This window comes from Episyrphus balteatus, chromosome 3, assembly GCF_945859705.1.
Source record: "Episyrphus balteatus chromosome 3, idEpiBalt1.1, whole genome shotgun sequence".
NCBI lineage: Eukaryota > Metazoa > Arthropoda > Insecta > Diptera > Syrphidae > Episyrphus > Episyrphus balteatus.
In genome coordinates, this window is record NC_079136.1 from 121,918,608 (window position 1) to 121,942,498 (window position 23,891).

The 23,891-nt window shown below is 28.0% G+C and overlaps 1 protein-coding gene across 3 annotated transcripts in view; it reads right to left on the reverse strand.

The window, feature by feature from the left end:
- LOC129914314 (neural cell adhesion molecule 1) overlaps positions 1-23,891 on the reverse strand; it is a 96,232-nt gene that overhangs the window by 38,263 nt on the left and 34,078 nt on the right. For 2 of the 3 annotated variants that reach the window (XM_055993497.1, XM_055993496.1), the window contains exons 2-7: positions 12,438-12,482; positions 12,134-12,237; positions 5,955-6,162; positions 5,722-5,877; positions 5,476-5,604; positions 3,588-3,725 (exon numbers count right to left, since the gene is read on the reverse strand). In XM_055993497.1, the coding sequence (XP_055849472.1) occupies positions 3,588-3,725; positions 5,476-5,604; positions 5,722-5,877; positions 5,955-6,162; positions 12,134-12,237; positions 12,438-12,482 (780 nt within the window). Of the gene's footprint in view, positions 1-3,587; positions 3,726-5,475; positions 5,605-5,721; positions 5,878-5,954; positions 6,163-12,133; positions 12,238-12,437; positions 12,483-21,100; positions 21,182-23,891 lie in introns of those variants that run through there. The other variant, XM_055993498.1, reaches the window with a different exon arrangement.

Genomic DNA, 23,891 nt, shown 5'->3' on the forward strand with positions numbered 1-23,891 from the left:
ATACAATGCTATGCTAATTGGAATTAAAAGTTTGTTTTCGAAAAAAAATTTGGGTTGTAAATTTTTACAAAATTCTGCTCTTCGGTTTAAAAAATAAATACATATTTCCAAGATTAGAAAATATTTGAAATCATGGGTAAAATTTAAAATTAAATACATTTTGCATTTTTCTATTTGTACCTGTTGTTTAAGACAAAAAGACATTTCTTTTGATGAATCGCAGTTTTTTTAGGAAAATTAAAAATGATTTTTTTGTTTGAATCATTTAAAACAATAAGTACACAAAATTTTCAAAAAAAAAAAAAAAAAACAGGAAAAAAATAGAAAACTTTATTTTTCTCAAAAACTGTTCCAACAATTTTGTTATAAAAATTAAAATCTTAGTTTTTATACAGGGTATATCATTCAATCAAAAAATTTTCGAAAATCATAGCTAACTGAAGGTATAGCAACGTTATTTTTTTTAAATTAGATTTTCTTCCAAACTACTGATCCGATTCCAACGATTTTTTTTTTATAAAAAAGAATTGATATAAATTTAACATAAGCCACAAAAAAAATTGAATTTGGTTTTAAAAAATAATTTAAATTTTTTTCAATTGAATAATCGAATCTTCGAAAACGGGACTTCGAATTTGTGTGAAATTTTAGTTATTTATTTTTAAACTTTATTTTAAAAAACTTTTTCATACTTTTTTTATATGTGTGAAAAATTATTTTTTTTTTTAAATGACTAGGTAACCAATTTGATACTTTTTTTGGAGCTCAATTTCAAATTAAGAATTTTAATTTTTTTTTTTTTAATTTATATCTTTACAAAAACGGCTCCTATAATTTTGATCAAAAAAATCAAGTAAGAGTTTTTAGACAAGGGCTACCTATCTATTTATGAATAAAGTTTTTTCAAAAACTGTTATTAATGGTATTTGCTTACAAAAAAGCACTTGAAAATTAAAAAAAAATTGTTAATCGAATTTTCGAAAACGGGAAATTGAATTTCAAATTTTGGTTTTAGGTGTTGATTAATAATTGTCATAAAGTGATATACCAACTTTATCTTAAAACTTTTTTTTTTTTTACAAAAAATTAGTTTTTTTAACGATTTAAAATTTTTTTTCTAAAAATGCATCTATGTAAAAGAAATTAAACTGCACACTTTTTTGGAGCTCAATTTGATTTAAGATGTTGTTTATTTTATTTGAATAACGAATTTTATGTTTTTTTTTAATTTAATTTTTCTTTTTTTTCATATACATTTACCAAATTTGTATAAAAAAAGTCTTAACAATTTTAGTTATTTGAGTTCTAAGAGGAAGTACGTGCAGAATTTTATAAAACAAAATTATGCAAAACAGAACTATGAAACCAGAATTTTTTAAAAAGAATTTTGAACCCGCTCGAATTTTCACCCCAAACCGTAACAGAATTAAAAAAAATATGGAATAATAAAATACAGAATTTTTCAGAACGAATTTTTACAACATCATTTTGTTGTTTACCCAATTAATTTAGATTAAAATATATATTTTTTTAAGGTCGTAAATATGATCTCTTATTTAAAATTCTATTTTGAAAATTATTCTTGAATTGAACTCGAATCAACCGATTTCAAATTTTTTGGGGCTTTAAGTACCTAGTACAAAAATAAACCATATCATCTTACCATCTTTTGACTATTTTTTCAGAAACTGGAAGATGAATTTTTCGAACTATTGACTTTTTTGAATTTATTTATCAATTAGTTAAACCTCATTTGCTTTATGATTATCAATTAAATTTAAATGAATTTTAATCAAATTTTTAATCTTTCAAACTAAAATACTCTTTCACAAATATTTTGTGAAGGAAAATATTAAGTTCAATTAATTAGATTTGTTGACAATTAAGAATAACACTTAAAGACACATCCTTAGAAATAATATCCATATCCTCAATTTAATTCTAATGAGCATAACAAATGAATACTTTGTTTTTGAAGTTATATTGTATTTTAAAATTTAATGACATAATCAAATAATATTAAAAATTCCATAACACACACACGATAGTCATAGATATGAGAATGAAATTTAAATAGCCTCTAGAGAAAATGAATATTTTGTCTATAATATGTGCTTTGTGTAGATATTTAATGAGCAACACTATAAATCTCCTTTGCTCTGGGGGTCGGTATAGTGAAAATATTTATGCATACCGCAGGACTATATAGTCATTCCATTAATTTAAGCCTCATTTTGAGAGAGGATATTCCACCATTTAAAATATAAATTATGTCTAAATTACTTATTATATCGTTTTATGTGTATACAATAGAATAGGAAAGATTACAGGGTGTCAGAATCATTACGTTTTGAATTCAAATTAATAAGTAAGATTTATCGGTTTTGCCAAATAAAAACCTATAGTCTTACCAATGCTCATATTGTAACCGAGATGTTTGGCCTCTATACATAAAATTTATTGGATGACCATAATATGTAGCATTTTTAAGGTAAGAGAGTTCTTTAACATTCAAATAGTTTAACTGCTTGTTTAGCGATAGAAAAATGTTTACTATACCTACAATATTAATTTTTTTTTTCATTTAAAAAAAAAAGTTACGTATACGCCACAGTGTACTTCATTAACTTTTGATACTACAGTGTTTTATACCAGTTTGATTTAAATCTTGATTTGAGTTTAAGCTTAATTAAATAAAAGTTGACTAAGGTGTATAGCGACCATGTGAATCTGGCTTTAATTAGACTCAAAAAGGTCTAAATGCTTGTTTGGATCGCAAAATCTCAGCAACTAGACGTCATAGGAAGTTTTGGTTTTCACCTCTTAATGAAGCTTAACGAGACCTTTCATTTCATGTCTGACACAATGGACTTTGAAGAAATTTTTTGAAATGGATTTTTTAAAAATACATATTTGTATTGGAATATCTCGGCAACCAGACCTCATAGGAACTTTTGATTTGGACCTGTTAAAAGAACTTAAAAAGACCTTTATTTTGATACCAAACTTGATGCTTTTTTCGACAAGTTAGTGGTACAAAGATAATTTTTCCTTTTCTTCCCTTTAGAATTGTTTAAACTTTTTGAACAAAATTTTTCTTCAATTTAAAATAAAGTGATCCTATTCCATCTCACTCACAATCAGATTAACCCGCATATTATTTAATATGAATGAAGCTTAAATAACCTCCGATTGTTTGTTTTCGTTAGATAAAAGTCCATAAGGTAGACATAATCTTCGTCTAAGACCACCCAAAAGCTTCTAAATGTAATAACTCAATTTATTACACCGCCTCTCTTTTTTCGAAAAACACTAAATTCTCAGGGAAAAAAATCATCTCCAGTTACTCAGTAGGTAAGATATCATATGGATGTGTAATCCTATTTGAAAGGTATATGGCTCGAGGGATTTTGGTGACAAAATTTAAGTCCAAAAAAAAAAAAAAAAAATCTAGGCCCTACATCGTTGTTTTCTTCCCACTATTGTGAGGATTAAAACCAATAAAACTACCAAAAAAATTCATCTTCTTTTGTAAAGGGGTAACTTTCAAGAAAAAAAAAACAATTCACAAACACACAAAAACTTACCCGAAATGATCATGTCCCCTCGCTCTGTGGTCCAATAATTTATTGACGCCGGATAAGCTTCCGTATGGCATTCCAATGTAACATCCTGTCCCACATATGCTCCTTCCAATTGATTTGGAATCGACAACATTGGCGGGACTGGTGTTTGTGTGTGTGTAAAATAGCATTGTGTATTGTAAAAGGGTATATCGGGTATCCATATCCGCATCCGTATCCGGGAGATGTCGCAATGAAATTGTATTTTACAAACAGAAACATTTCAGCGAGATTTTACAAAATGACTGCACAGTTCATGTCTACTTTTGTTTGGTTAGTGTGTGACAGAATTACATATAGCCGTTTGTGTGTATGTGTGCTTTACAGAAAGTGCACATCTAAATGCTTGTTGTAGATATGCATATAAATGGTGTCTGTGCACTGTGTTTGTGGGTGTTTTTATTTACCAGTATCGAAGTGTAAGAAATGTGTGTTTGTTTGGAATATTAATGATGCGTATTTTGCAATTCAAGGAGAATTTCACCAGTAAACATTTTTACTTTTTACTCAAATATGTATGTCATTTGAAAGATCTCTTTTCTGTTCTTTCACCACAAAAAACCAAATTTATTTTCAATGCTTGGTTTCAAAAATATACTCGTTCAAACAAATATTTTTTTCATAAAAAACCGTTGGTAAAATATTTGAATCGAAATATCTCAGCAACTAAGATTCGTAGTCGATTTTGGTTTCTTGTTTTGAAAATTTCACAAGCAGGCCTTAAATTTGACTTGTGACTTATAAAAATTTTGATTTTTTTTTGAAAATTCAATTTTTTATAAAAAAAAATTGCAAAACAAGATTTTTATTTTAGTTAGTAAAAAAACTTATTTATGTCATTTCAAAGATTTCCTTGTGTCCATTTCTCTAAAGAAAACCAAACTTTTTTAAAATGCTTAGTTTCAAAAATATACTCGTTCAAACAAATATTTTTTTCATAAAAAACCGTTAGTAAAATATTTGAATCGAAATATCTCAGCAACTAAGATACGTAGTCGATTTTGGTTTCTTGTTTTGAAAAGTTTACAAGAAGACCTTTCATTTGATGTGTGACTTACAAAGATTTTGCGAAAAAAAAAATCGAAAAATATTTTTATATAGGTAAAAAAAAATTGTTTTAAAATCTTCGTAAAAAAAAATATGTATGTCATTTGAAAGGTTTTCTTGTGTCCACTTCACTGCAGGAAAGCAAACTTTTGTCAAATGCTTAGTCTAAAAAATATACTGGTTCAAACAATTTTTTTTTTTTTTTTTCATAAAAAAACCGTTGGTAAAATATTTGAATGGAAATATCTCAGCAACTAAGATACGTAGTCGATTTTGGTTTCTTGTTTTGAAAAGTTCCCAAGAAGATCTTTCATTTGATGTGTGACTTACAAAGATTTTGAAAAAAAAAAAAAAATGGAAAATTAGTTTTATATACAAATTTTATTTTAAATCTTAGTAAAAAAAAAACACGTATGTATGTCACATGAAAGGTCTCTTTGTCTCCTTTTTACTACAGAAAACCAACCTGTTTTTCAGTGCTTGGTTTCAAAACTATACTCGTTCAAACATATGTTTTTGATACAAAACCGCAAATTCAATATTTGTATGGAAATATCTCAGCCACAAAGACTCGCAGCTGATTTTAGTTTTTGGTTTTGAAAAGTTTACAATCACCTCTTTCATTTGATGTATGATTCATTAAGATTTTGAAATTTTTTTTGTTAATTAATTTTTTCAAAAAAAAGTGCCAAAAAAAAATTTAAGGCTTAAAAAATTCTGGTGAAATTCTCCATTTATTTCAAAAAAAAAATCTATTCAAACAATTACATTTTCTGAACATAAATATAAAGTTATATATACTCACACTGAACTCTCAAATGAACGCGTTTACTAATCGATGGTGGCACTCCATTCGACGCAACACATAAATAAGCTGCCATATGTAACCGACTGACCTTAGTAATGTGTAGAATCTCACCATCCACAACATTGACTAAAAGACAAAATACAAAACACACAAAAAAGAAATATTATGTAAGATTAACCGACACAAAGTCCTTGAAACATAGACAGATTTTGTGTGTGTGTCTAGTTTAGTCATAGGACTTACCATTCTCTCCACCAATTGACATCTCTTCGCCATCTTCTCGCCTCCACATCACATAAGGCTCTGGATATCCACGAGCTTTGCACATCAATGTCACATTGGTACCCTCTCGCACCACCATATCGTTGCTAGTCATCCCCTCAACAATCAAGGGTGGCACTGTATAAGGATAATATTATTTTTGTTTTGTTCTTTTGTTTATCCATTATATTATGAGATAGGAATGTAATACTCACCCACAACTTGTAGATATCCTTTCCGGGATCGCATTGGATCTGTGTTCACTTGACACATGTACCAGCCCCGGTCGTTCTCTTCGACCTCCTTAATATGCAAATACCAGGATCTATGATCGTTGTATGTCAGGCTAATTCTGTTGTTTTGTGTTATCACGTTGTGATGTATTGAAAGGATTGTTTGTGTATCGACTCGCACCCAAGCGACCTGTTTTTTTTGTTAAAAAGAAATATATAAACTTTTTTTTAAAAGTCTGGTATAGAGTTTATTTTTAAGGTTTAAGGGTGACTTATTCAAAGTTGACAAGGGTGTGTGATGTTAATAATGGTTGGGTTGGGTGAGAAAAGCTTATTAAAAATTCAAAATATGAATATGAATTTGAGGGACGATTGTCGTTTTAAGGTTTTATATAATGGTTGTTTGGGTAAATGGGGGGTGTTATTATAAATGAATTTGAATTCACATGGGAGCGTGTTGGTGTTAACACTTTTAGAAAACAGTTATGAAACTTCATTAAATATTCAACAAGTGAGTTTAAAAAAAAAAAAAAAATAATTTTACTGTCAATCTAACATTAAGGGAATTAAAGAGGATGTTTTTATTTCTGTTTTCCGTTTGGTTTTTTTTTGTAAGTAAAAAAAATTTCGTTTTTGTTTTTAAGCAATTTCGTCGATATCGGCTCTAAAGGTTATATTTGGAATGACGAATTTTTTTTTTGGAAAATCAACACTGCGAAAAATATTTTGTTTTGTTCAAAAATCTTTTAGTTTTATATCTATTTTAAATGGGTTTATAAGAAGATGATAGTTTAATAATTTTTTTAATAGTGGTTAAACTAATTCAAAAGAATGAAAAAAAAAGTTACGTATACACCACAGTGAACAACATCACTTTGATAGCTTTGTTTCTAGTATGGTTAAAAAAATATCTTATGAGAGTTGGGTCAGTTTATTAAAAAAAATATATATATTTATGTATATAAAACATCAGAAAATAAAAAAGAAATATGAAAAATTACTGTCAACATCAATATCAATTCCAAATAGTGATACAAATTTTTTTTTTTTTTAATTTTTTACCAATTATTGTGATGAATAGTTTTTCAAAAACTAATTTTGAAATTAAAAAAATTTGATTTTTTAATGTTGTTTTTCAAAAACGAAAAAAAAATAAATTGTTCAAAAATTTCTGTCAAAAACAATGGTTATCAGATCTTGAAATTTCTAAGTGGGTTTAAAAAAAAGGGTACCTGAAATCATTTAAAACATACATATTTAATTGCTCATCTAAGTTCCTATAATTTTTTTTTTTTTTTTAAACCAGTTGTGTTTTGTTTTTCTTATATATTGCATTCAAGTAAAATTTAAAACTTTTTCGAAACCGTTTAAAATAAGAAAACTATTGAAATCAGAGGGCATTAGGGTTTTGGTACGAATATCTTCAAAACGAATAAAGTCATCAATTTGATTCAAGTGACGTTTTTGTAGAACGTTTTAGCCCTTACAAAAATACATCTTTAGTAATTTTTTGAAAAATAAAAAATGTTTTTATTATATTTTTTTTTAACTTTGATCACGAATATTTATTTCAAATGGTTTTATGTAAAACAAAAAGTTAATAAGACCTTTTTTTGTGGAGCAATGTGTTTCCTACACGAATATGTCTTCACTGTTTGATTATTATAATTTTTCAATTTGTTACAAAATTAAGAACAAAAAACGAATTTTAAAGATTTTCTCAAATTTTGGACCTCAAATATCTTTTAAACGATTAGATAAACGAAAAAAGTGTACAAGGCCTTTTTTGTAAAGCCTTCAATTTCCTACTAGAATATGTAAAGAAATTTGCTAAAAGTCGATTTATAAAAAAACTGATTTTTTTTTAGTAGAAGATTGATGTAAAAATGGAAAATTTGCGAAATGGAGGACCTTCCAATTAGTATAAAGGGCTCATATAAGTTGAGTATATTTTAGATGTGAGTATGAAATAAAAAAAAAAAAAGAATTTCGATTTTTTTTTGACCCACCCTAATATTCATTTATCCTTAAAATTTATTGTTTATATTTGAAAATTTAAACGACTTAAAAGGGTGCGAAAAACAAACGACAAAAAAATCAGAAAAAAATACTTTAATTTTTTAAAATTCATCTTAAAAGAAGAAAATACAAAATGGAAAACATCATTTAAATATTTTCTATATTTCAATATTTTTAGACTATATTTTATATATATTATTCACCAAATTTATTATCGGTAGATTTTTGACTCAAATAAATTCGTTAAAGTTTTCTATAGAAAAATATTTTAAACTTGCAACATTTTTTGTTTTAATTTGAGCTCATTTAACCATGTATATAAAAAATAACTAAATAGCTTAGAAAAATATTGTATTGCTTTTTTAAACCAATCATCATATAATAAAAAAAAAATATCTGTTGGAAAATTTCCAATAGACTGGTATGAAATGTCATTCATGACTGAATGAATGAATGAAGGTATTCAGCGAAAATCAAAAAACATTAAGGTGGTTTCACATTGGTGCGTTGTTTGATGATCGCATGTTAACTATGGTTAACTTTCATTGTTTTAGTTATCTAAGTTTTAGTTATCTAAGTTTAGAAGTAAGATGTTTGTTTTATTACCATGAATTTTTGTTGTTAAAATCTAAATTCTTTGAAATCGAGTCTATTACTAAGGCCCAATCTTGTGTAAACACTTTTGATTATAAAAAAAGGTAACCTACACCAAAGGTTATACTATAAATTTTTGCTTTGCAGTATTTTTATATAAAATCACTCAAAACCCGAATAATGAAACCAATGAAATCTATCTTTGTCCTTTTCTCTCTTGAAAGAACATAAGAATTTGACAATTCATTTACCAAGTTCCTTTTACCAAGTTTTCACTTTTAGACTTTTACATTTCTGCATAAAAGGCCTCAATATTTTGTCGCACACCAAATGCCGCATAAAAAGCGTTTTTCTTATGAGGTTCAGGGAAAACTAACAAAAACGTCTTTTTTGTTCCTAAAAGCCTTCTCTAAAATGACCTAAAAAGTGAAAAAGAGGGAAATTCACAAAATTAATTTTTTTATTTCTCAAATACATACTATGTAAGTACCTAAACATTTTTATTTCTTTCTAGCAATATTTGTTTTTAGAAAAAAATACAAAAATTGTTTATTAAAGTAAAAAATGAGCTTTCTACATCATTATTTTTGATTTTAAGGTAAGAAAAATTGGCAAAAAATGAGTTTGAAAATTTTCACTTTTGTACTTGTTCACTTTTTGAGATAATGTAGTTAAGACTTTAAAGGTATAACTACAACGGCCATTTTTTGCAAAAAGTCAAAAAGTGATAGATTTCAAACTCATTTTGTGACAGTTTTTCCAACCACAAAATAAAAAATAATGATGCAGAAAGCCTATTTTTTGGTTTGAAAAACAATTTTTGTAGTTTTTTCCAAAAATTTTTCAAAAACAAATAGCGCTATAAAGAAATAAAAAAAAAATTAATTTTGTAAATTTCCCACTTTTTCACTTTTTAGGTCATTGTAGTTATGACTTTAACATAAAAAAAAAACGTTATCGCGCGACGCAGTTGGTGTGGTAAAGCCTTAAGAATTGATTTGTTTGATTAAAAAATGTCGATTCTCACTTTCAAATGGATGTTTTGCTCAAAATTTCACTGCCGCACAGTGCCACGGATTACTTTTTTACCACTGCATACTGTGAAGATCAACACCTGAACGCAAATTGAATACCACAAATATTATCCCAAATTGAAGTGCGATAAATAACGCCCTCTCCCTTCCGGAAATTTAAACTTTTACAAGCTAAGACGAGAACCTACAAAGACATACAATGATGTGAATGACAAATTTGAGTGAAGTTGGTGGAGGTTGAATGATTGAATGATGGAATTTGAACGAATGGAACATGAAACAGGTTGAATTGAATCGCAAAATGCAAGGTGCAAACACAATGCATTAAGGCGATTACACTTTGCATTTTCTTTTTCGATACTTTTTTTTACGTAGTTGAGCGCAGTTAAAACGTAGTTCAACAATATCTAAATCAGGTTTAAAATATATCAAAAATTAGGTATATTATATATATACCTGTGCATTTTGTCTTCAAAAAGTGTAGTTAATCACAAGAAAACAACAACAAATACTATAAAAAATAAAGAAACTATTTTGGTATAATTGTGTTCAAAGTTGTTGCAAAAAAAAATAAAAAAAAAAAATAAAGAAATTGGCACTCGAATTTCGAGAGCGGGGTCGGATAGTATCATTTAATTGTTGAACAAATAATCTTTTTAATAAAAGAAAACAGCAAAACGAAAAAAAAAAAATAGTTTTTCACGTAAAAAGAGTTAAATCGAAAAAAAAATCTCTTTCTTAACCATTATTTCCTTATATACATTTCTATGAATTTTATCAGCGCAAAAGTGAGCAAGAAGCATTACAAGAAATTAATGTTTATGAAATTCCCACAATCTCGTTTAGCTAATCGAAAAATTCAATTTCATTTAATTCAATTTGATTCTATGTATGTTTGTATATTCCTTATTTTCCCACACATGTTCTATTATATTATGTTCATACAAGGTTATATATGTAGATACAATACATATGAAGAAAAATGACAACACTCTGCATATTCCCAAAAGGATATATGTACCTACTCACTAAATGTTGTTTCTGGAATAAACATTCAATTGTATGGATGTGTGCAAATGTTTGATTAAAGTGTTTGCGTTTGTGTATAAATTTGCAATATTATTATTGAAAGCATTTGACTTTGCTATAAAAAGATATGCCACAATATTTGATCTACTATACCATAATATACACTTGTATATGTATAAACGACAAGTAAGTGCCATGTCCCAAAGCCAATTAGCTAATCTACAAAACAAAATTCACTGTCTTCTTCTTCACTTTTTGTTTGTCTCTTTTTCTCTATGAAAAATGTTTTTTGTAACATATTTTAGTGAAAGAAGAAAAATCTGCGATAAAAGGTGTCCCAGAAGTAGATCACGAAATATAATTTTTAGTTAAAAAAAAAGGAATACATATTTTCAAAATTTTATTTTGAAAAAAAAAAAAAAAAATATTAAAAATGTCCTTTTTTGGTAAGAATTTCATAATTTTGAAGACAAATAAAAAAAAGACCTTTAAGATTTTATGATCCTGAACTTTGCAGACAATTTGTCTGCTGAGGTTCAGACAGCCACCAAAGTCGCAAAACTCGTCTGATTTTGAAAAATTAAACGGCATTCGCTTTGTTAAATAAAAATCTAGGGGCGATATTTTTTAGTTTTTTTTTATTTGTCTTAACAAAAAAGTTATGGCCAAAAAACGAAAAAAACACCAAAAAATTCATTTAAAAATTTTTGGACTTTCGTCACCACTGTAATAATGGACCCATTTTCATAAAAAAAACCTCATTTGCTTCGTTAAATAAAAATCTAGGGGCGATATTTTTTAGTTTTTTTTTTATTTGTCTTAACAAAAAAGTTATGGCCAAAAAACGCAAAAAGCCTATTTATAGACCGATTTCGGAAAAAATACTGTAATCGATTGGTCGTAAAAAAATCTCTACTCCACATTTTTTTCAAATTTTTATTGACCATAACAAGAAAGATATGATATGATATGATAATTTTTTTTTAATTATTTTTCGTAATTATTCAAATTCTGAAACACCCTGTATGAAATGTAATTGCCAATATATAGGGAAAAAAAAGATATAAAAGAAAAACAAAAAACTTATTTTTACGTGACCTAAATTTGTCGACGAAAGGGAGAAAATAACAGAAACTTCTAAGGAAACTACACACGGGATCCACTTTCAATATTTTATATGTACGAGTATATCCTCGATGAATAAATGATTGGCTCTGGAAAATGTCAACACTACAAAAAAAAAAAAAAAAAATAGTGTTGTAAGATTCTGTTACTTTAGTTTTTTATTTTTTTTTTTATGAAAAAGAACTTCTAAGATATAATCAAAAAAAAAAAAAAGTGTGAAAAATGATTGTGGGTAGCTATGATGGGAAAAATGAAACTGAAGGTTTTGGGGGAAAACTTTTCCAATCTACATGCAAGTTTCTTTACTTTTTTTTACCTTTTGTTTTATACAAAAAGACACAGAAAAAATACCACACTCACCTTGTATCCTTTTAAGTTTTCCACAACACAAGCGAGTAGTGCATCTCTGCCAATTGATACGGTCACATTTGGTATTGGTTCAGCGAATCTTGGCATACTTATGTCTAGAAAATTAATACACATATATATTTACAATATACGAGTCAATCTTATACACATATGAACACAAAATAAGAAAAAATAAAAAAGAAATAATTTGATATTTTTAATATAAGTTTGTCTGTCATTGACAGTTTGTTGGTACGAGTAGTTTGTAAAGGAAAAGAAAATATTCTTTTTTTTGTTGTTCATCTCTTTTAATTACCTTCAGATGATGATGATTGTGAATCAAGGACTTTTGTTTGTTTGCCTGCAAATACAAAAAAGAAAAATAAATAAATATATAGTTGATGAGAAGTTTGTCAAGAGTAAGTAAATAAAAAAACGAAAAAAAAAAAACGAAATAAAGGAACAAAATAGTAATTATATAAGATGAGACATAGTACGAAAATAAGGATCTCAGCCCAAGAAGTAATGTATCCTTTTTAGTGTGTGTGGGTTTAAAGATAAATATAAAAATCCTTAATGACAAGGAGATTTCTGTAAACCTTAAAAAAGAAGAATATTAGTTTTAGTATTGTTATAGGATATTATTCAGAACCCCTTACTTCGACATTGTGAGAAGATTTTGTTTTGCCACGGGTTTCAAAGAATATTCTTTTAATGTTAAATACTGCCAAGATTTTTTTTAAGATTATCGACTTTGTTAAAGGGTCTCAACTAAAAAATTGCATTCCCGAACATAAGTTTTTTCACAGCGAAAATAAAAGCTTTTAAAGAGATATAAATATGTAATAAAATTTTAAAAATTTGGAGTCCAAAAAATCTGTTTTTTTAATTTGTCTGAATTTCGGACCCTAGACCTTTTTCTCAACAAACATCATCATATGTCATTGGACTTAACGATGTGCTTTTTCGAACAACATGACTTTATAGATCGTAAAAAATTTTTTTCATTGGACTTTATAATGTAGATATCTTTTTTTAGACCCTAAAAATATTTTCCAAATTAAATGAGGCTCAAGCAGTGATTTTTTAAGTTTATGTAGCTGGTGTATAGTTGTTACATATATAATAAATGAAATTTGATGGAAAACAACCCTTCAATCACTTAAATCATTTTTTTCATCACAGATTAAGTTTCAAAAAAAAAAGAAAATTGAAGTCTTTTAAAGCCTAATTTGTATTGTGTTTGAATTTTTATTAAGTCACAATAACTGCGTTCCTTTATAAATATTTATCTACTTTTTAGTACTTAAAACTACTTTGAACTACTTTGCTATATTGAAAAAGTAGTTCAAAGCAGCTTTAAGTACTAAAAAGTAGATAAATATTTCCAAAGGAACGCAGCTAATAGTAAAATTTTCAAAAAAAAAAAAAAAAAAAAAAACTAAAAAACTTCGTCTTATGAAAAGATCATAGTGTGAAATTCCTTTAAATTTAAATTTTGTATGCCCTGTGGTGTATTAAGAGCCATTTGTTCCCAAGAGTTTATGTAAACTTATGTTTATGTCATCCGCTTATATAACGACGGAAAATATGTCTCCATCAGTGAGTGGTAGTAATAGTCGAATTCTAATGTAATTAAGTTTCAATTCATCAAATGGCCCTAAGGGTCTCAAAAAAATATCAATTTCAAAAGATAGTCTCAATATTAATATTTTCAAAAGATCTTACTGTGAAATTATTTTTAATTTAAGTTTCGTAGTTCCTGTTGTGTATTTATAGGGTCTCAAAAATTTCAATTTAAGACACAAGCCCTAGATCACTCAAATTAATTATTTTGCTTACAAATTAAGCTTTGAAAACAAAAAATGCATAAAGTGATATCTTTTGATATATAATTTTAATTTTATTTGAATATTTATAGGGTCTCTGGAGATAGCTAGCGAAGAACCGATCTTGTTGGCTGAGGCTGGGATTCACCCTGTTCTGTGAGGGCACCTTAAGCAAGTAAGTAGGTAGAGTTTTGTAAAATGTTAAAATTTCTTGTAGGGTCTTAAGAACACATAATTGCTATACAAAAAGGTCCATAATAAGCTAATGAAAAGTGAAATTTTTTAGAGGTCAATATTTTTCAAAAACATCCATAAACATAACATTTTATTACTTTCTTGATATGAAAATAACAATATCTAATGAGCAAAATGTTGTTTATACGGTCGCCAAAAAATCTTTGAAAAATGTTTTTTTTTTTTTTCATTAGTCTTAAAAGGCTAAGAATAAAAAATTTTTTTTTTTGATTACTCCAAAGCAAATTCCAAATCAATTGTAAATATTTGTTTCAAATATCATTCTCGAACTTCCAACTTATAAAATTTTATTAATTATTTTTTTTCATTTCATAAAAAAAAAGGTAAAATTTAATCCAAGTTAAAAAACCCTGTCCCATAAAAAAAGGACGAAAAGAAAACCTCTAAATCCACCCAATTTTCAGTCTTAATACATTTTAATTCTAATCAAAACGAAAATGAGTAAATACCCAATTGCTATCGCCATCATACAAGAAAAAAAAAAAAAAAAAAACATCGACAATGAAATCCTCGAAGGGATCCGTTTCATTTATTGAGAGGTCCAAATACAACAAAAAAAATATCCTTAGCGAAAATGGCCCCTCGAGAGTGCTAAACATAAATTTCACAAGCGCTTAAGTATTACTCTCTGTCTGACAGCCACAATTACCGCCCTTAAGATGTAAACTTAATAATTTTATCGCTCTTATGCCTCCGCCCTTGCGGCTTATAGATCTCTCCGAAGGCGATTCATTATAAACGAACGCAAAACGGCCACAAAATGTTACTGAATTGCCTATCAAGTTGTTGTGTTTTTTTTTTTTTTGTTTATTTCTCTCTCCTAGAAATCGTCGTCGTTGTCCGTCGTTGGTCCTTATAGTCGAGTCGTAGGTCGTTTTTATGTTTGGTCCTTTTTTTTTTTTTGAAAGAAGATACAAAGTCTGGGCTTCTCTAAGGAATTTATTAAATTGCCCCTGGCATGAGCAGGACCTACTCACATAAAACACACTGAAAGTCCATACACACACACGCCTACACACACACAAAGATATGAATACACAACATACTATATCCACCAAAATCCACCCACATAGTAAATATCAAAACAAAGGACTTATAAATTTATGACACAAGTGAGTAAGACCCAAACAATTGTGAAATTATCCCCCAGAGGTAGAAAGCTATCAACGAAAAAAAGAAAAACCAGCAGACCCAACCACCAACTAAAGTCCGGTTCGGTGTTTGGGTCGTTCTTTATTTCGTTGTCAGACTTTTTGTTTTTGTTCTGTCTTCGCTCTGTTGTCCTTTCATTCTTTAAGGATTTGTCCTGGCAAATCTTCTCTTTTGTCATTCTCTATGTCGTATGTTTTTTTATTCTTCTTCATTCGAAGAACAAAAAAAAGTATCCCCGCAACTTAGACGTGTTATTTACTATATTTTTTTTTTTGTTATTGTTGAAGGTCTTGAGAAGTGTTTATCAACAACAACAACAACAACAACAAAGTAAAGCATCTTCACAACTGGACGGCACGAGTTAGAAATGATGTCCTTTGTTTTGGCGTGTGTAGTTCTTGTTGTTCCTTAGATAAAACGATGATATTGAGCATTATTGTGGTGGTAGTTGGTGCGTAAATGGCAGATAGAAGAGGAGTCTGATGATGATGATGTGATTATTGGGGGTGTTGAATGTCATTATGCGTTCAATAATTGGATCATAAGATGAACTTAATATGCCCATTGACATTAAAGTTTTACGTCCTTGAGAAGAATATGTACATTCTTTTCGGAAAATGTTTGTTTTAGGAGAAAGTGTTACAAGGAAACAAGAGTTTAACAAAAAATTAGTGTATATAGCTTTAAATCTTAAAAAAGGTTTGATGGTGAAACTACCAAGCTCGGACTTTTTAATTTGGAAAGCAGATGTTATTACGTTTTATTTTGACACTAATAAAATCATTTTCTAGTTACATATTATGAGAGGTGCAAATTTATCATGCTCATGCTAGAATACGAACGGAAAGACCTGTGGCCTTAAATTTAAATATTTCGAAAACAAAGAAGTTGAAACATTTTTTTAATTTTTTGAAATTGAAAGACCTAACTTTTCATATGCAACTTGATGAGTTTCTGAGAAATATTGTTTTGTAATACAATTTAAATTTTGAGACCCCTAAAAAATGTAGTTTTCGTTGAGTAAAAAAAAAATAATGTGTATTTCAAAGATTTCTACATCAATGAACAGATTTTGATAGTTTTTTTAATGGTTTTTGAAAATATGGCAGGACTAAATATCTATCTAGTAAGTGAGGGGGTCTTAAAAAAATTTAAAAACTTAAAAACATTTTTTAATAACTTCCAATTAGTTTACTATTTATGACAAGATTTATGACCCCAAAAATAGACATCAATACAATTTTTTTTTTTATCTTAGGAGATGTTTTTGAAAGTGAATTACGTCCACAGATGTGAACATCAATGGAAAATCTAGCAGTTTACCACACTCATTACTAAAAAATTATAACATTTTCAAGGCTTATTTGCTAGAGCACTTTTAAGAAAATTATTTTTGGTTGGGTCTAAATATTTAAAAACGCACAACCCTACGCAAAAAGGTCTAATAAATATGAATTCAAGATTTGTAAAAATATTAACTGTTTATGGGTTACTTGAAAATGATATTTCTTAGACTTCCAATAAGTAGAAAATCCTTGAAACTAAACGGTCAAAATTGTTTTAGACCACAAAAAGTTGTTTCTCTTACAAAAATGATGTTCAAACAAACTTGTATTTTTAATAATTCGGACAGTATATTTAAATACAATTATTTGCTTAAAAAATATAATTCAATTGTTGAAAAATTTTTTTTTCAAAAAATAATTAAAAAAAAATTAAAAGAAGGTGCGGTCTTTAATAATTGCACTCGTTTAAACGAAAGAGCTGAGCAGCGAACTTGATAACTTTTTTTTTTTTTAATAATTTTCATGGAAAAATAGTTTTGTAAACCCTGGAAAGTTTCTTGTTTTCTTTGAATTCGAAAATATATTAAAAATCTAAAATAAATATGTGTCCAAGTTCATAAGTGTGTAAAAGTGTTTTGAGTTAATATTGTTTAAAAAAAAAAAAAAATCACTGCAAAATTTCTTAAAAAATATATATTTTAAAATAAATTTTTTAATTTGTTTAATTATGCTACAGTCAAAAACATAATATATTTCTTTAATATGGTTTTAAAAACTACACATAAATCGAGTTACAAGCAAACAAAACTTAAATAAAAAAAAGGAAACTTATATTTTGTTGTATTTTTCTAAGTAATTTTGATGGGAAAATTATGCTAACGATGTCTCTAATCCACCATCAACTTGTAGTTTATCTCAGATGCTGCGCTACTTCCTGGCTTTATGCATTTTTCTCTGGTGTTTTTTTTAGAAGACCTAGCCCCATCTCTCTTGTCCATCATCGTCTTCATTTTCTCAAAAAAAAAAAAAAAAAAAAATCAAAAAAACACCTATCTGAAATATTCAGAATCCTTCTCCTTACTCTACCTTGCAGGACCTTGTAGCTGAGCTGAATTAAAAAAAAAAATAATATATAAACATAAAAAAAAATATGAATATAATAAAAATAAAATTAATTTTCCAGCAAAATCATAATTTAGTTACTTTTCTCTCCCGTAGCAGGAGTCAAAAAAAGAAGCACCACACCATTACACAGAACCACACTAAAACACCAACGATTTACCCTATGTGGATTCTCGATCCTGAGTTCCCTGAATTTTTTTTTTCTTTTTCTTATTTTGCTTTTAATTTGGAAACTTTTTTGGTTATGGTTTTCCTGCGCTTTATATCCTGCCCCATTGAACAGTTCTACTTTCAACCATGAAGATGTGCTGCGGTGTAGATTTTGTAGTAATCTATGTTGCAAAAAATTGTAACTCCTTGCAAAAAAAAAAAAAGTAAAAAAAAGGACTTCAACAAGGACGAACAGCGAGCAAATCGGGAGAGAAAAAGAAAATATATCCAAGAAAAAGTTGGAAGGCAAAAAAATCAAAAAAAAAAAAATTTGAAAAATGTTGACGCTCTGCAAAGGTTTTGCATTTTTTCGTCGTTTTCATTTGCCACCTTCTTGCATCTGTTTTTTTTTCTGTATTATTCCCTTTAACCATGAAACTACGACCATGATGATGACGACGGGAGCATAAGGTGTACAGACAACTTCCAGAAGGACTCAGTCAGTTCAGAAAACGAGTATATAGCTTGTGATGTGATATGAAGGAGGAAAGGATGCATTTGTCATCTTCTACTCTATATCATCTTTTGGGTTCACTCTCCGTCATGTGCAACATTTTTCACAGCAGTTCATCATTTTGAGTCTTGTTTGGTAAATTTTTTTTTTTTTTTGGTTTTGTTTTTTTTTTTCTCTGGTTGCATCCTTTAATGTTGTTACGATAAGACGAGGACGAGAAAAGGTGAAATGACAAGAATTTTTTTTTTTAACTCACTCTCCACAGTACCTAGGACATGCTTTACGAATAAGGCTTCGCTTAGATGTCACGTTTGCAAAATTATTAAACAAAAAAAAAAAACAAAAAAAGCAAAATAGAAAGAAAAAAATACGTTTTCCTGATTGAAGTGCAACAGCATCAGTTGTGGCATGGTTTTCTAGTGAGAACTATGAGTAAGAGTAAAAGCACAAGGATATGCCACCATTATTCAAAAATTTATTCGCAAAACTACAGCATTGTGTGTCTTCCTCTCCAGTGTGTGTTTTTTTGTGTGTGAAATTTCGTGCTCTTTTAGGAAGAAGGATAAGAAACTAGGATAATGATGAAAATTATTACGATGGTTATGGAAGTTGTCAGGATAATAAATATTAACCGTTTACTGGTTGGCATAAATGACTTTTCTCTTCTATTTGGGTAAGATTTCATGATGAATTTTTATCCACAGATTGTGTGTGTTTTCGCTTCATGGATCATTTCAATCCCCTATTTTTTTTTTTTATTTTTTTCTCCTTATGTTACATATTATTGTTAGGTATTTTTTATTAAGTTTTGACTCTGAGTTCCAGGGAAAATGAAAAGAGAATTTCTATAATTATTGTAGAGTGATTTTGAAATCTAATATTTTTTTGTGATACATTTATTTTTGGTAATTTGTATGTCCAGTTTTCTTTTTTGTATATAAAATGATTTTATTGCTGAACGCGGGAAAAAATATATTCACGTTTAAATTTTGATTACTTTATTACAAGAAATTGGTGCTCTGGAGTTATTACTTGAAAAAGTAAAAATTCTATTGTTTTTTTTTTTAAGTTTTAAACACTGAAGGTGTAATAAAAGTATGTAATTTTAAATTCAAACATTTTGATGAAGGACGAGTTTAAATTATATATCGATAGTTGTAAAATATTCATTCATTCGATAGTTTCAAATCATTCATTCATTCATTTATTCGATAGTTTTTTCATTCAAATAGTTTTTTTTTATTCGACAGTTTTATTCGATAGTATTTATTCAAATGCAAGAACGAATGAACAATTCGATAGTTAAAATCATTCATCATTTTTATCGATAGTAAAAATCATTCGATAGTTTCCATCACTAACCATAATCTCAGTTTGAAATTTCGATATGGTTGGCTTTAAAAAAATTCTTACTCTTTTTTGTAGGCATCGTAGAAACATGAATGAAGCGTCATATAAAAGGTGAAATAATAAGCTCTCAGATCATATAAAATTAATTATAGGTTGTCATTGAAAAAAATGGATTTAATGGTGTTAGAAGAGAAAAAAGATTGATTTTTTTTTTTTTGATGAAAACTGATTGGGTTCAAAAAATTCTAGCTCTTTTTGTAGATGTTGTATAGACATGGTCGATATAAATATTTTAAGCTGAAACAAAAAGCTTTCAGATGTTATAAAATTTATTATAACTTGTCATACAAAAATGGATTTAATGGTGTTAGAAGAAAAAAAAGATTTTTTGTTTGCTTTTTTTTATGAAAACTGATTGTTTTGAATAAATTATTTTTATACTTTTACACATTGTAAAAATTTAAGTATGTCTTTATTCTTTAAGAACATTTTTGTAAGCTTTTTAATGGTGTAATTTTTTTTTTTTTTTTTCACGAAAAATGTTGTTTAGATTTTCATTACTACCACGTGTGAATTGCACACATGATATTTTTTTTTTCTTACATTTGGAGGCAGATATCTGAGGACCAAAGTCCTCATATGATATGAGTTCACAGTTAACAGGCCAATGTATTCAGTCAAAAAAATTACAAATTTAATTTTTTCGGATTTTCGAATAAATATCAAAATCAAAAAAAAAATTGCATTTTAAAAAAATTTCCTCCAAATTCATCGAGTGAGACATCAAAAGAAAGATATTTTTAAGCTCTGTTTTTAGCTGAAAACTAAACATTTCTTAGACGTATAATTCCAGAATAATTAAGGGTAAAAATTACAAATAAATCTCTTTTAACTGAAAAATCAGTTAAAAAAAAAAAATTAAGTGTTGATTTCTTAGAAGCTTTTCGGAGGATTTAAAATAGAAAATGGTAAGGCAGTTCAAGTTTATCAATAGCTTTGAGTTATTTTACCTATCGACATGTCTTTTGACTGCATTTGAAAGTTTTTTTTGTATAGTTTTAGAAAAAAAAACTTTATGATCTAAAAAAAATATTTTCCACCTCACTGTATCTATCAGAGTTTTATTTATATCTCTCAACTTTTATCCTTTCGGACTTAAGAGTTGTTATGAGTTTTCAATATAAACATATATTTTTTTTTTTTTTTTGTATGAAAAGAAAATATTGAATATCTATCTCTTCAAATATTTTTGTATTTGGATTTTTTTTTTTTCTATTATAAATCTGAGTAAACAATATAAAAAGGAAAACACTCATCTTACCTATAGTCAAATTGATTTTCTATATCCTGATCCTGAAGATAGAAATATCTCTCTCTCTCTATTTCTGGTATTATTTGTATTTCAACTTGAAAATATGAATGTGAATAGAAAAAGGAAATAAATATCCTTGCAATAATGATTTTGCCAAAACAAATAGTAATAACCGAAATATTTGTGAAATGAATCGAATGAATGAAAGGTAGTTTGTTTATTATTTTTTATTTCAAAAAATATCACAAAAATAAATTTTTGAAATATTTATTCAAGTGAGTGGAGTTGAAGAAGAAGTTTGAAATAGTAAATAATAATATGAAATATTGAAATTGAACTACATATACGAAAAAGTATTCAAAATAAACAAATCAAATAGGTAACAATGTATCAGAAGTGGGATGTGATATTTTTTTTTTTTTTTTTAACTTTGACAAAAGCAAACCATGAAAGCTCTCAATTTCAATTCTTGACCTAAAAAAAAAAAAAATCATTTATAACTCTGCATCTTGAGATATTTGAAAAGTTATAGAAGCTCCCTTTTTAAACCTTCCCCAAGGGGGAACAATATCTTAACCACTAAAACCATTACCCTAAAACATAATTATCCTTTTCTTGCTTTATTTTTAATGAATAACCCTTCACAAACACTTGACCCTTTTTTAGAGCTTGAATAATTAGTCCTAATCAAACCCATAAGTTATATATAAACGTGATTATAAAAAAAAAAAAAAACACTCCCTTGTCACTCTTCTAATATAAATGTCATTTTCGGGAAAGCATTTTTCAAAAATGATTCAAAATAATGTAAAATATTGAAGCAATTACGATGTGTGTCACCGCATTTACCTCCAAAACAGGGCTCACTGAAAATCCCTATCATTCCCGCAATTGACTTGGTTCTAAGCTTAAATTGACAATAAAACCAGTCCAAAAGCTCTCTTCATACATCAGAATCTAAAATAAGGAAAAAAACAGAACAACAAAACAACAACAAATCTCAGACATAAGGCTTCTGCTTACAAACAAGGAGCAACCATAACCCAACACGACGATACCATGAAGCCCACATTCAGCCCCAAATGCTAACGGCAAAGCAAAGACCATGGTCTCAGTGTTCCTTGCGGATCCTTTCGTGATGGATATGGCAATGACGAGGCGAGGCGAGGCGAGGCGAGGGTTTGGATGATGATGAGGTGGTGGCGATATGGCAAAACGAGGGAAGACCGGAGAAGGGACGAAACCCAGGACGAGAAACCTCTAAATTAAGATTGATGTTCGATATTTTGCTGTCGGGCTATTTGAACACGGTTGGCGGAGGAGCTTGAATAAGTTATTTCGTTCCTTTCGCATACCAGTCGCGTTATAATTAGTAAAAGGACATGAAAGGACGTCAAGCGGGTGGAAATTGAGGGTGGAGTCATCCATACCATATACCTTCAGCATTTGCCGACCGGTCCGACCGACCGACCGACCGACCGCGCCTGGTGGTTGTTACGATGTTAACTTAAGGAAGACCATCACCATCATGCCTTTTAGCTTTAACGTGGCTTGAATGTTTGCCAACATAATTCTCTGGCGATTGGTTGTTGGGTAGATGGATTGTAAACGTTTTCTAGCGCTGCCACCATATGTAACACAATATCTATAACACACACACACACCTTCACTCACCCACATGCACGTAAATAGTTTTTGTCTTTTTATGTCGGCCAGTTGACTTTGATCAATTAATTATTAATTCGTGTACAGGTTTTTTTTTTTGTTGTATGGAGAATATAAGGGATGTGTGTATCCGTTTTTTTTTTTAAATATATTTTTTTGTTATGTTGATATCCTTGTATATATGATATGGGGTCCCTTTAGGAAAATTAAGATTGAGTAAGAGAGATAGAAAAGTTAACTCAAAGTGTCAGCATTTTTGATGGCTACATGAAAAGCTGACTTCATTATTTAAATTGAATGAAATTAGGCATGAAAGTAAAGAGGGATATTTAATAGAATAAAAATGAAAAAAAAGTAAAAAGGACGACTAGGTCACACATACTTCAACATCCTTGGAGTTATTAAAAGATCGCTCTTTCAAAACAGTATTAAAGCTAGAAATTTGGCTAAATTAATGCTAAAAAGGTTTTAAATCTTATATTTAAAATTCATAGATTTATATTCTTAAAAAAAAAAAAATCAAAAATTAAAAAAAAAGTCCAAAAAATGCCAAATTAGTAAAACACATTTTAAGACTTCTTATTACGATTTTTCATTGATTTTTTAATTAGCTCAATTTTGAGATCTCTTCTACACAAATTTTTAAGATAACAATTCTTAAAGTAAAGTACTTAAGATTAAGACCTTATACATATTTACTGTAGGTATGTTTTGTAAAAAAAAGGAAAAAATTTTTGAATCCAGTCATAATTTACAAGAAAAAGCTACAAAAAAATACCTCTTATTTTTCTTTTCTCATTATATCTTTTTTGTATATGAAAAGCTTACAAATAAAAATACACCATTAAAAAGTTTAATATTTCTTCTAAAGAATAAAGCCATATTTAAATTTTTACAATGCGTAAAGAGTATAAAAATAATTTATTAAAAACAATAATTTTTCATTAAAAAAAGCAAAAATATCATTAATTTTTTTCTTTTAACACCATTAAAGTCATTTTTTCTATGACAACCTATAATAAATTTTATATCATGTAAAAGCTTATTTTTTCACCTTTCATATGACGTTTCAACCATATTTCTATGATGCCTTCAAAAAAGTAAGAATTTCTTAAAGCCAACCATGTCGAAATTT